At 39.0% G+C, this 14,190-nt stretch overlaps 1 protein-coding gene across 1 annotated transcript in view; it reads right to left on the bottom strand.

The window, feature by feature from the left end:
- Positions 1 to 14,190, bottom strand: part of GPBP1L1 (GC-rich promoter binding protein 1 like 1) — a 34,717-nt gene that overhangs the window by 6,966 nt on the left and 13,561 nt on the right. Inside the window, exons 2-8 of the mRNA XM_050900830.1 lie at positions 11,283 to 12,174; positions 10,295 to 10,409; positions 8,933 to 9,062; positions 8,281 to 8,564; positions 5,543 to 5,615; positions 4,167 to 4,360; positions 35 to 175 (exon numbers count right to left, since the gene is read on the bottom strand). Of these exons, the coding sequence (XP_050756787.1) occupies positions 35 to 175; positions 4,167 to 4,360; positions 5,543 to 5,615; positions 8,281 to 8,564; positions 8,933 to 9,062; positions 10,295 to 10,354 (882 nt within the window). The 5' untranslated portion in view covers positions 10,355 to 10,409; positions 11,283 to 12,174. The remainder of the gene's footprint in view (positions 1 to 34; positions 176 to 4,166; positions 4,361 to 5,542; positions 5,616 to 8,280; positions 8,565 to 8,932; positions 9,063 to 10,294; positions 10,410 to 11,282; positions 12,175 to 14,190) is intronic.

Below are 14,190 nucleotides of genomic sequence, written 5' to 3' on the forward strand. Positions count from 1 at the left end.
AGTTCCCACCCTATCCCTAAACCCAGCCCCTTACCTCTTTGGGAGAGGTGAGGACTGAGCCACTTGCCAGTACCGCTGGTTTGGTTACAGACACTGGACTGGTAAAGGCAGAGTCACGGCTGGAGGAAAGTGAGCCTGGTTTATGTTCACTTCTGTTGGCTTTCCATGGACTTGGCTAGATTGAAGAGAACACAAAATACTGGACAGTAAATGATAAGGCACAAGACGGGGTTGTTTGCAAGTACTAAAACAAATAAACAAACATTATGTTGGCTGTTGTACAGATTTTTTTTCTTCCCTCTCCAAGAACAGTCTCAACAAGTTTACCTCGACACCCATTATTTTTTCCCCCATCTTCTTCTGTTTTCCCCAAATCACACACAATTCTGCTTCATGGGCACCACCCTCCAGTAAAACACCGTTAGAGCTCAAAGAGAACATCCAGCATTGCTCTTCATTAATTGGAATCACCATCGAGTAATGCAATGCATCTTACAGCTACCCACAGATGGGAAGTAAAAAAATCCCAATTAAAGTCACATTTCATACGGGAACATTGTATGCCACAAAGAAAGGGTTTGCCATCGCTTGACAGAACTGCCCCTGTGCGAGGAAGAAGCACATCAAGGAATATTTCTGTCCAGGCTGAGAATGCAAATTATTTATTTCCTAGGGCTCTGAAAGTGTCCATCATTGCAGTGATTTAGCAACACCACCACAAAAAGCCAAAAAAAAAAGAAAAAAAGAAAAAGAAAAAAGAAGAAAAAGCAGCCAGCTCATTAAAGTGCATGAGCACTTGCTGTTTTGCTCTGGATACTCTCTGCTGTGTCCCTTCAAATACACTGGCGATTTGGCTGAAAAGCAAAGACTTCAAGATAAGTTTTTGTTACTTGGAATGTTATTCTTGAGCTTCTCTTATCAACCAAGGACAAACATTGTGAAGTGACAGTCTTTACAAAAAGGATCCTAACAAGAAACTTGTATCAAGTAGCCTGAGAAATACACCTGTCAGAGCATTAAAACATACTGGTTCCTTTGACCCATTAGACTTCTGAAGCCAACTTCAAGTCATTATCAAAACTCATTCACAAGTGGGATTCAGCTAAATCTGAGATGCAACAGATCATGCATTCTGCAAGCAATGAGAGCAGAAGCCATTATTTCAGTGTGTTCTCACTCTCCATTGGGTTATTTTATTCATTTTTAAATAAATAAATCGGTAGGGGAGGCCATCAGCATTACTCTTCCACTCCAACTTAAAAACAAGAGCAGTCCACGTTATTGAATGGATTATTCAGCATTCACAGCACACATTCCAAACATTCCCTTCAAACCCAGAAAATATCCCGATCCACGCAATATTGCCTGGTACTAGAATTAGGGTGTAGAATTACTATGACAAAAAGCTCCTCCCCGCAGATCCGGTGGTTGCACTGTTTAGATACCCAGCTCTTAGCTGCTGATTGTGGTTCTCCCAGCTTCCACAAAGGGGCAGCTTAGACAAATTCAAAGACAGACCCCTAGTGCTTTCTTAGGGAGGCCACTAGATTCAAGCACAACTAGAGATGAATATCAAAAGGAACCGTTTGCAGATTATGACCTTCATGGATTGCTTGACTGTGAACAATTAGCCATCTCAATTAGCCAAGAAAGAATGCACTTGTTTCACTGCCACCAGTGAACTGCGCTCAGTTTTGGTACAACTTAACAAAAGCATTTTTCATTCAGTTTGCCTGTGACAGCTTTCCAATACTGCTGACTTTGTCAAAAGGAATATTTTGACCCCTCTACTACTTTATGCACCGCAATTTCTGTACAACTTTGTAGAGGTTTTCAGAATAATGTATTCTACCACAGCTGCTTTATGTCTGTACCTTTAAAAAAGGCATCATGCATGCAGTTTTTCTGGCTAAGGATATGCTGATATCCTACCTTTTAGCTTTGCTAATGGTCACCATTCATTAACAAAAGCGCTGTTGATGACACCAGCAGACAATTCTTCCCTGTTGCAATCCCCACCACTGAGGAGCATCATACTCCCGCAACAATCACAGCACCACGTCAGTGCATACACACTTAAAAATTAATATCTAAATCACAAAGTCAATAAAGTCACTAAATCAGAAGTCAATACCTTCTCCACTAGCCAAATAGCATTTCATATGTTATCAATACTGTAATACTTCAGGTATGAATCCAGGTCTAATCCAGGCCTATCAACTGGTTCAGCACAGTAAATACTTCATTAAAAGGAACTTAGCCAGCTACCACTACATATTGCCATAATCTCTGATTTAAATATAGATACACAATCTGGAATGCAAATGAGCTATGCAACATGTAAAACAAGCTAACAAAAAAAGCCCTACCATTATTTTTGATGTAAGCTGAACTTCCATACCACAGTCACAAGGCTGTCTCAGAAAAACAGATCATATTTATTTATAAAAATTAAAGGGTTTATTCCAACTGTGAACACTGATTAACGTATTTTTTTGTTTCATCTGAAGAATCAAAACTTAGAGTCTAATTTTAGAACACAGTTAGGAAAAGCCTCAAGAGCAGCTCTTCTAGACGGAATTAATGAAAAACCTCTGACCATGGGCTTTAGAAGTAGCCAAAACAAATGCAATGGCGACTGCACAGCAAGAAATAATAGCTAAACAGATTTTTACATCCAAATTCTACAATTTCAAGCAACAGGTATACCATGCCTAGCAGTAACAACAGGCATTTACATAGCTTTCAGAAGTGCATTTCAATCTCTCAGTCTCTCCAGTTGGTATAGAACTAACTTTCAGGCCTCGCAAGTTATCTTTGCACGCAACAGCAGCTAAGACAGAAAAGCTGTATGCATTCCTGTTTGCTAAAACTCTGTTTACTTTCAAGCAATCAAAAAGACAATCTAACAGTCTGGACAGAAACTGTATCTCTTGCTTTCTGTTTCAAAGACCACTCAAAACATCCAGACTAAAACCAGGTAAGACTATATATACACATATATCAATCAAGCTGTACAAGCAAAAATTAAAGCCACAGGAGGCTCCCTATCCATCAGGAGATGCATCTTGTTTAACTATTCGAAATAAGTATGTACATAGACTGAAAACTCTATGTGGAATGAAAAACTCTTTTATTAATAACCTTTATAATGGGCCAGTTTATCCCATCTCACCGAGAAGGGGATCAGTCATCAAATTAAGGGTTTATACAAGATTATTTGATATTCATTTTAATGATTAGGATTTTTCCTGTAGCTGGCAGAATTTAGCCTGAATTAAGAGAAACTTACGAAAGGGAAAGAAGCTCTAAACTTGCTTTCTTACAAAAAAAGTTGTTAATCTTTCCTGTTTTGCTTTTATCTTTGAAGTGTGTAAGACTAATCTACTCTAATCATAGGGAAGATTTTGTTGGAATGTCGCAGTCAGCATTAGTAATTAATAAGTTCTAGAACTATAGAAATATTTGGGCACCTTTTTAAAGAACAACCTAGCTCACAATTTTCTTTAGCTTCTTAAATACTTTCACTATCAATCCTACAAAGTTTCTAGGGCATCTATACATGTAGATTCTCTGGAAAAATGGGCAAGATAAAGCCTAGTACCAAGAAACAAAAACACTACTTGTTTTTTTCAACACTCCTATATTTCTTTCAGTAAAAGAACTATAGCACAAAGCCCATTACTCTTCCAGGTTGTCTTTAAGGCTCAACTAAATTAGACCTAAATTGCAGGATGTTACAATCTAATCTGATCTTAGCCTCAATTGTGTTTTAAACACATCAAAGTATTGTAACTCAATAAAGATTTTTCAAGGTAGTCACGTGAACAATTCAAGCACATCACAGCACACATTCCACTGCTCTAGCATTGCTTGTTTTGTCTAATTAAGATAAGGGTTTGTCTAATGCATGAGAAGACACCCATTCAAACAGACTTTAGTATAGTGAGAAGAGAGGTTAGTTCTCTGTACGGACTAGACCAAACGGCATTTTTACAGGGAACAACAATTTTAGTAGTAAACGGACCTCTACTGTAAAGGCCACTATCCCTGAAACTACTGGATTCCAACTCCTACTATTTGCTAGGGGGTTGATTCCCTTGTCAAGGGAGAGAGTTCTCCTCCCTTGATCTGCAGTTCACTAACTTCGCTGGAAACCCCTGTACCTTGGAAGGAGGAGCTGCAGGCTTAGGAACGAGATTTTTGTAGACACTTGGGACAATGGTGGTGGCTTTGTTGCCATTTGCCAGGTGAGAAACAGGTGATGTAAATGCAGCTGAGAAGGCGGCAGCAGGATCCTCTTTTGAAACCTTTTTGATGACCAGCATCTTGGTAGGTTGCTTGGCACTAGGGGGGTTTTCTGTAAAAATAAAACGAGAAAGATTCTGAAATACAAATGTTCAGTTTCATAATAGCTTCAGCATACTGCTCGTTTCTCCCCTCTCAATCTTAGATGCTACACATCTGATTCTGAGACTGTTACCAGCTGTTCTTTTGTTTCAGCTTTGAGCAAAGTTACTGGATAAGGATGTCAAAGACCAATCTTTTTCCATTTAACCGCAACAGCTCCCTTGACACTGAAGGGCAAAACCTACAGTGGCATCAGCTAACAGCCTTCCATCATACGACAGGAATGAGAAGAGATATTAACATTTTTTTGAGCAACCATGGATCAGCTTTGTTAGTTCACTAACACAGCAAAAATACTTTGCATAACTTATACCTCAAAAGACACAGTGCTTTTTACAAACAAGCACAATTAATATTTCTTAGGCCAAATCAACACATTTGCAGGAGCAGAACAAGTTAACAACAGTAATACTATAAACAGCTAAAAGACTCGTAAATCCTAACTGGCATTATTTTTTGAGCAGAACAATAGCTACCTGACAAACATGCAAAAAGAATACAATGCAGTACTATAGCAAGAAGTGTTTTTGAATTTTTTTGTGTTTGTACTATTTACAGTATCTAACCCAACTACTCTAGCTAGATTTTAACTAGAGATTAACAAACCTGTATTTAGTTGTTAGAACTGGTACTTTGTTTCACTCTTTTTTTTTTTTTTAAAGGCATATATTCACATACCACATCAGACTCAAAAGAAAGCCTGTTCTGAGTTGAAAAAAAAAAAATCAAATAAATCCAAACCACAAAATTATGACAGTTTTGCTGTATTTCTAATATGAAGATCACAAGCCAGGCAGTAATGTCTAGTTCACTCAAATCTGCTCTGCCCTTCAAGTGATGTCTGCGTGAAATTGTAACTGCAGTAGGACACGAAGCAAACGCAGAACAGTGACATTACTGCCACCAGCAGTTTTTTTATGACAAGACAAGCACAGTTTCAAGTAGGCAAAAAGGCCAAGAGATTAGTGAAGATTGTGGGAGCAAAACAACAAAGGAGAGAAAGCTGCAAACTGGGTGCTTCATTTAAGTCTTTAAAATCTTTTTGAGTGAAAAAACTAGCATTTAAACATTGGTTACAACTTTCTGCTGCAGCATCAGCATTCTGTACAGTGATATAACTACCTTTACCTACCCCATACTCCAGAAGGTGTCCCTAAAGGTTTGTTCTGGTTGTTGTGTCTTCCAGCTTCTGGATTCAGAGATGGCTGTAAAAAGACAATGCAAATGAGTATATCATTATGTCGCATATAACAAAAAACCATTCAGTATTAACATAACATTATGCTTCTAGGAACCCAGAGTACATGTAGATTTCTCTGAACAGCACCTGAATTAGAAGAGAGTTCTTTGTCACAAGACATCTAAAAATCAAGTGTGTATTCTCCTTGGCTTCTGCTGTATTTCCAATAGAACTATCAGTTGGTTCAGGATAGGCCCTTTAGTCTTCTACTATATGATTAAGTAGATTCCACCAACCAATACACACATAAAAGATTTAGGTATTTAATCAGCAGCTCAAAATATAAAACAGAATCCACATCATCAGTATCTGAAGTATCTAGTCTCATTTCCCAAATATTTTTATACAATAATTATGCATTAACCAATTAAAAAACCCCCACAAAAAACCCAAACAAAAGCAATACTAGGCTCCTAACGTAAAGGAATAATGAATATATACACATTTACAGACAAAGAAGTTACATGTAAATTTATGTTAAGCTTGAGAGTCCACTTTTCAGGACAATACTGCATGCAGACTCAGTGCTCTCTGCAGACTTACCTTTGATTCAATATCAGAATTCAACTTAGTGGAACAACTAAGGACATCTGCAAGCTCAAAGCGGAGTACAGAAAATCTAAGCAATGACAAGTGTTCCCGATTAGCTAGTCCTCTTCCCCCATCCCAAATAACTTCAGTTCAAAATAAAGCCATCTTTTTCCTCTTTTTAATGAATTCTTCATATGTTAGTTACTATGGCGACAGCATAAGTCTCTAATAATGAGCTTCTGAAATAGTAGGCATTCCTGTTCTATAAGAGTTCGGAAAAAATGTCACACCATAGCATAAATTCCTGCCTCAGACCCTAGAAATTCCTCTGTTTCAGTGCTTCATTTTTTAGTTACACGTCAGTTTTATAGCAGGGGTGCTCACACCACAGGAGAACTCAGACTAACAGCCTGTTTTGCAGACCTTTCAGGAAAAGTGTTGCCATCATCAGCCACACAGGCCTAACAGCTACATACTTAACCACAGTACACGAGTTTCACCACTATGGCAAAGACAATACAGGAGTTATTTAGCAAAGCTTGCTACTAGACAGTGTGTGGTATTATCATCTTAAAAAAAAATTTGGGGAAGTAATTACAGCCATGTATTTGGGGAAAGGCACTTACCAAGGCACTGAAGAAGAGAAAGAAGAAGTATGTGGAAGAAAGATTTAGACCAAGACAGACTACAACAGTACACAGTCGCAATTGTTACGCTGCTCTCCAGGTGTCAAACACCCTGTGATGAAAGACTACCACTCCCAGCAGAAGCAGCTGAACAAGAGCATGCAATCACTCCCCAGGCACTCACTGAAAAAAACAGCAGCTTAAATCAAACTGGCTCCTGTGGCAATTTAAGTGTAGACTCCAGATTTTGGCCTGAAGCCGCTGTGGGCACTCATATATTTCACTCCAACTCCTAACTTCCTGAATAGAAGCAGTGCCAAACTGCCATGACAATTCCAGCTGTAAACAGCTTTCCAGAGAGAAACAGCTGAATAAGAGAGCAAAAAGCTCGAGATGATGATATGCACAAGTGTGCACACTATCACCAGAAACTCTCATTACTGGAGGCACCAATGGCTTTAGCATTGAAGATGAAGACACAGGAATTGCATTAGGTGAAGGGAATGAGTCACCAGAACCTCACAGACAACATTGACCTCATTACACTGGTGAAGAAGAGCCTGGAGAGCAAGCAACAAGATGCAAAACCCAAAATACATGGTCTGATAACAATAAAATCCTCATCAGGGGACAGGAGAAAAAAGTTAAATTGGAAAGAGAAAGCAGAAAAGGTGCATATACCTCAAAGCATTAGCATTAAGGAATGCACATGGTAAGGATGAAAGCCTTAAAACCAAGTATTATTTGGTAAAGTTTGGAAAACTAAAGATATTCCAGTAAAAATAGAGCCAGGATGTAAGAGACTATCATTACTGATAATACCATGTGAATCAGAATGCTGGATAAGAAGTTGATGAATGGGAGATACTGACAGAAGAAATGGTGCAAGAAACCCTGATCCCTAGATTAACAGAGAAATAGGAACACATCTCTGATAACAAAATACTATTCCAGAAGATTCAAGACAGATGGTTGCAAAGGTCTGAGCACGTCACGAACAAGCTTGGGAAGGTTATCACAAACACCAACATGTACCAGAATGCAGGAGACAGGAACAGCAGGTAGACTGAAGATAAACTGAATAGATGTACTTAGGAGCAAAAAAAGGCTTTGTAAGCAAAGCCACAAAGTCAATACAACTACCCTTCCTGTGGCAGACCAAAGTGTCACCTTATGGGTTTCACTGAAGATCTGGTTTGTGTGTTACAATGCTGTCTTCAGTTCACAATAACCATCTGGCAAAATATAGTAATGTGCCAAAACCCATAACTGAACAGGTCGTCAAATCCTGAGGACTCTGGGTACCAATTAGCATCCTGTCAGCACTGGAATAGTTTTGTTAAATCTGTTGTGATCTCAAACATGGAATGGAATGCAACTCTAGATCCTTGCCACCTATCAATGCTAATTAAAATGAGATCTGCAAAGCCACTTCTCACAGCTGCCACTTCTAGTGAGAAGCTACACACTTACAAAGTCTTCTTCCTCAAATTGCAACTGCTCTTTATCTTCCTTCTTCTCTTCCCTGGATTCAACAGGCAGCTTTTCTTGAAAGGCGGAACTTTTCCGAGAATGGAAGTTGCCATTCCAGTGGCGATGAACTCCAGTTCCTCCTCCACCACGCTGGTTCACACCATCATGGCCCCGTGAGGGACCATGCCAGCCAGGCTGACTGCCAGAAAGCCCAACATGAGCTCCTTTAGAAACACCAGAATCTACAGAATCATGGCGGAGAAGGGACGGCTGATGCCAGCAGTCTAAACAAAAGGAGATAAGTATGCAAATAAAAAAAGTCAACACAGCGTGCAGAATACTGGAAATATCAGGCTGTTTTTCTTGTTGTTAAGTCAGTGTTCACTAAGCAACTACTAGGCCAAACTTATTAAGCTACTGTGTGATTATATCAGAAAGCAAACCAAGCTACACAATGCACATACAGCTATCACAGAAACCCCTTAAGGCCTGAGCACATGGCATGGGAGAAGAGAATAGCACAAGTTTCTTATAGGATGTTTTGAAAAGGCATAGTTTTGGAAAGTGTTGTTTATGTTCTGCAGAATTCTTCATTCTGTAGAATATTCCAAAATGTTTGCTCTCAGGCTGCATTCTGATCCTTCCTACTCACCTCCTGCAGTTCGGAGGGGCCCATTATTGAAAAATCCATCAGAAGAGTTGTGTCTCCTACGGCTCACCCCAAAGCGGCCCTCTCCCCGTGGAAGATGCTCTCCATGCTTCTCAAAGGTGGCTGCAGGGGACTGCAGAAAGTAAAAAGTGATGTAATGAAGCATTCATTAGAGCACTCCAGGAGCCTGTCAGTCCAACAGTAACATTTTGTTAATTGAAAAAAAGCCCCCAAACACCACATTCCTGTACTAGTTTTCAATACAGCATCCATATCTGCATCGCTTAGCCAACGATTTCAACAATCACGTGAACCTGATCAGAATGGCACACAAATCCATGCATCTTACACAGAATCAGAGAGAACCTAACACTAATATTACCAGCGGTCTTTGCAAACACATACTTTCTGCAAAATTCATTTAAGAAATTCTGTGATACACAGGTGCTCATTCATTCACTCCCTCTAATGCCCGAAGAGCAGACAGCAATGGAGGGTCCAATCACTCTGACTAAAATTCAGAGATACTCAAGTAAGTTAAAGCACTTTTGGACTGAAACAACTATGATGCTGTAGAAAACATTAATGCTTCTAGCACTAAGATTCTAAAGAATCTTTTACTCTTCACTTTCCCTCATTTATAAAAAACCAGAGGTTTGTTTTAAATGGATCAAATATCCTGAAATTACTTTTGTCTCCTCATATTTAAGCATGAAGGTGAAAGCCGTATTCTTTCTTGTTCATCAATGTTGTCCATCATGATCCGGTTTGCTATTAAAATGATTTTCTCCACTGCCATGCACAAGTAACACAAATTGTTAAAGTCCTAAAACAGACTTCCTGGGTGAACCTAAGCTTCTTCTGGAACCAGTTTTAGAAAGATGACAACAGGCAAACTGCCCTCATTTTAAGGTTGCAAAAAACTAATGAGTATTTCTGAGTTTGGAGTTAGAGACCAAGGGCTTATTATCAATCTACTACTCAGCAAGGGTCAGATTATTTTCATAAATCAAACCCAAATTATATCCTGAATTGTAAATAAGTGGCAGCTCAAGTCTTGACCCCCCCAGATTTAGGGCCATTTCTTTCATGATTTTCTACTTGGGATCTCACTCAAGTCTCAGCACAAAGACACTGAACTACTTCCATGTCTGAACACAAAGATTGTTCCTCCTCTGAAATAAAAGGGATACGTTTGTTGAAACAAAGACAACAAAAATGATTTTCACCTTTGTAAGTTTCCAAAAGCCTTCTTTAAAAACACAAAAGAAGTTAAACATTTTAAGTTCAACAAAACCCTGGGCTAATTTTTTGCTTTTTATTATTGTTATAGCTGTAAAAGGAGGCGATCTGTATTAATGTTACCTTGGTTGACTGTGGCGTTGAGAAGTTAAGCCAGGCAGGAACAAAGTCATGCTGCGCCATTTAGGTCCAGTGTCTCCCTTCAATAAAATGAGGCATCAAACCTCATGGCCAGGATCTGTAAATGAAAAGAACATTCCCTGACTGTCATCTTTTCCAAACTGAAATAATAATACAATTTATTTCCCAAAGCTTGGCCTATATGAATGAGGGGAAAAGTGCTGTAGTTTTTCATACTACACTTGAGCATTTTTTTTCCTGACGACTTTGTTCCTCTGACTGAAACAGGTAAGAACTTAAACATTGCCAGTTACTTCCTGTTTACAACTAACACACCCATGAAATTCATGATAGGATGGGTATGGAGTTGGGAAGAAAACAGAACAAACAGCATACAAAAGCCATAAGATGCACAAATGTGTAAAATCAAGACATGACAGAATTTGGGGTACATTCCTTCATTGCTCATTGTCTCATAGTCTACAAAGGGGTGATCACTGCATGTTTTACTCCAGAGGCTGTAAATCAAATATGACCAAACCAGTGATGATGTTAGAGACATTGAGAGCAGATCAGAGACCTGAAAGACAACCATATGCCAGCTCCTGCACCCCCAACTTAAAATTGTATCCAGATCCACCAACCTCCATACACCAGGGAATATCCTATGCTGAAACTGCTTTCAAAGTTAAGAAACCAAATGGTTAGGAACAGAACACAAGCTAGTTGAAAGATCTTAATGGAAGTTCAACTGAAGACCAGCTGAGGTATCTCACTGAGGAATCTGAAACTGAATTGTTCTTTTCAACATGTCATAGCAATTTCCACTGCTCAAAACAATTAAAATTCCATTATTGCTCTGTATAACTGAATTCTGCCTTTTTGTGGAAGGTTCTCCAGTTTACCATTTTGCTTTATTTTTCAACTTCAATTTATCTACAAACAAGTCAACACTATATAAGCAAAGAAAAAAGCATATATGATCACTTACCCTGAGTTTGGCCTCTGTAGTCCAATGTCCTCAGTTTCTGTGCTTCACTGACCTTCGGGTTCCTTCCTTCTTCAGTAAGCTGTAAGGCCAGCCTTGAGGCAATAGTGCGTCTCAAAGCTGAGCACGAGAGGCCGCACTTCGTGCCAACTGTGCCCTTCACCCCCTCAGCTGCTCATTTTAACCTCTCTTTGCACTCTCACTACAAAAAAAATACCTAAGAAGGTAATTTATATTTAAAAAAAAGCCACGACCACGTTCACCTCATTAAATTTCCTCTGGTCGTGGTAGTACAGAAGTCAGCCTTTACATTACAAAAAGGTTTGTCAAGTCTGCATGACAACATTCAGAACAACACCATGGTTAATACTGAACAGATACACTCAAGTCTGCTGGATAATTCATGATCTGCAGCAGATCAACCTGAACACTATGGAAAAAGGACGACGTTACATAAAAACGTTTGCCCCAAATGCTGAGATCTAAACAAGAAGCATCTGCCCAAGTGCTCTTAAAATATAAACTTCATTTTTATCACATACATCTGCTAAAAAAAAGGTATAGTATTTTAAAAAATGAATGTTAGGATACACTCTGGTCTTCACGGAACTCGGTTAATGCTCCACAGAGCTAAGCACTACTTGATGTAAAGCTCAAAAGCAGGCACAAACGTTTATCTCCCTGTTTTTCACCATTTACATGCTGAAACATAGGTCACATGAACAAAAAAATGCCAGGTCCAAAAATAATCTCTTCTACTCTATTTTTTGTAGACTGGGTGCTGCTTTTAAAGGGACACAAGTTATTCCACAAGAGCTTCTTGTTCTACAGTGGAGAGTTCACTTCTGGGTCATAGTCCTCTTCCATCAAAGAGGTGAGACAGGAACTGTAGTCACTATAAAAAAACCAAACAAAACCCCATCAATACAAGTGGCATAAACATGACAAAGTATGACGAGAGAAGAACAGAAGGAGAAACGGAGCAACTATAGTGCAAGTGCCAAAAGCTATTTGATCTCTGATCAAAACAAAACCTGAAATAATCTAATTTAAAAAAAAAGGTCCCTGAAAAGGGCATTTTTGCTTTTAAATGATCACTTCCCAGATTTAGTTTACAAAAGGGCAATACAAACAAGCTGAATCAGAATAAAGGGAAGAGTGGAGAAACTGCATGCAGCTGATGAAAGGGATTCCACACTTCATGGCAATTTTAAAACCTTGTGCTAAAATAATGAGACTCTAGGCCACAGGTAGGCTCGGCCATTCCACGTGCCTCATCTCCTCTATGCGCCCACACCATTCCTCACTTGCTCTAATATAGCCAGACTCCCTGCTCAAGAGACTCACGATAGTAATACATCCAGTATTCCATTAACTCCTCCACAGAAAATACCAACAACAAAAAACCAGAGTTTTTCTGCTATGGCCTTTTTCCTTGAACCATCTTACCTAACCAGAAGCAAACAGATAGGTTTACTGCTCCTGAAACATCTGAAAAGTTTTATTACTGTTTTGATGCCACCAGCTGTTTCTCAGGATCCCTTTAGGCGTGCCTTATTATGCCTTTATATTTGACTTATTAGTTTGTCTTCCTTGTTTGTATACGGTTCCATTCTTTGATCAGTTTTTGTTTTCATTGCACTTGTTATGCCTTTCTTTACTCTAAGCATGTTGATTTTTTTTTTTTTTAAAGTTTTTAAGACAGTTTTGATAGAGGCTCAAAATAAACATACACAGGGAATGGTAAAAGAATCACCACCTTTTTATCCTCTGGGTCATTCCCTTTAATAAACCCCCTCATTTTCATATAATTTTTTCTTTCTGGAACTAGATGCTATTGTTGTGTAGGGGAGTTTGGGAAGAGGGAAACTTTTTTGCACCTAAGCTGTGAGCCATGATCACATTTCTGGAGGCAGAACAACAGGAAGCAGCCTCACAACCCCTACAAACTACCAGCCAAGATGAGGCAAAACCAGAGTGGACATGGCCATACACAATACTGACCTGGGGACTTTCTGAGCATCCTACCCCATACCACAAGCTAGTAAGCGTCACACGCTGCAAACAACAAAAGTGCTAACCTATCAAGACCCGTTTTCATATTAAAGGATAATTTTTCAGTGTGTACAGGAACATGCTGGAATATCTGCTGCAGACAGAACAGTCTTCCCATCATGCTGAACTCAGCACAGGTACAGAACTCCTTTAGATGTGACCTTCTGAGGCTGCTACCAAACGTTTGAGTAGTAAGTAGAAGATAAAACAGGGACAAAGTCAATGCAGTTGACTATATTTAAACAAGATTCATTACCTTCTGAATAAATATGCTTTTCAGAACAAACTGTATAGCAATTAAGCCATGTCTATTGACAGAAGTCACATAATTTAAGAAGTTGATTTAATGAACCTTGAGAACGATTCACAGCGCTGTTGAAAATTGACCTAAACAGAGCAAAGCCCACACAGAACTGTTCTCTGGATTTAAGGGTATCTAAATGAATGAACACCACAGCATTATAATTTTGAAGTACGAACTAGGTCTGAGTACACAACAAAATAAAACCATCACAGAAGTACAACACCCAGGTTCCACTTCACAAAAAAAGTTCCCAGTACCTTTGGAAAAGGAAATGGAAAAGGAAAGCACATCCACAGTTTGCAAAACTTGTGTTGCTGGAAGACATCTTTTTATATTTCAGCACAATCAAAACCAAGGTGAAACTCTTTGCAAAACTCCAACCACCAATTTAGAAAAAATCTTGCAGAACATTCAGGTCTCCTAACCTGCTATTGTGATATCATTGTTAGTATCAGTGACCAGGGCAGTTCATTAAGGAGCAGTATCTAACATGCAAATAGACAGTCTAGTGCAACTCCTAGATGTGACATTTTGGACTGATGTCCAAGCCTT

Source organism: Gymnogyps californianus, chromosome 8, assembly GCF_018139145.2.
Source record: "Gymnogyps californianus isolate 813 chromosome 8, ASM1813914v2, whole genome shotgun sequence".
Lineage (NCBI taxonomy): Eukaryota > Metazoa > Chordata > Aves > Accipitriformes > Cathartidae > Gymnogyps > Gymnogyps californianus.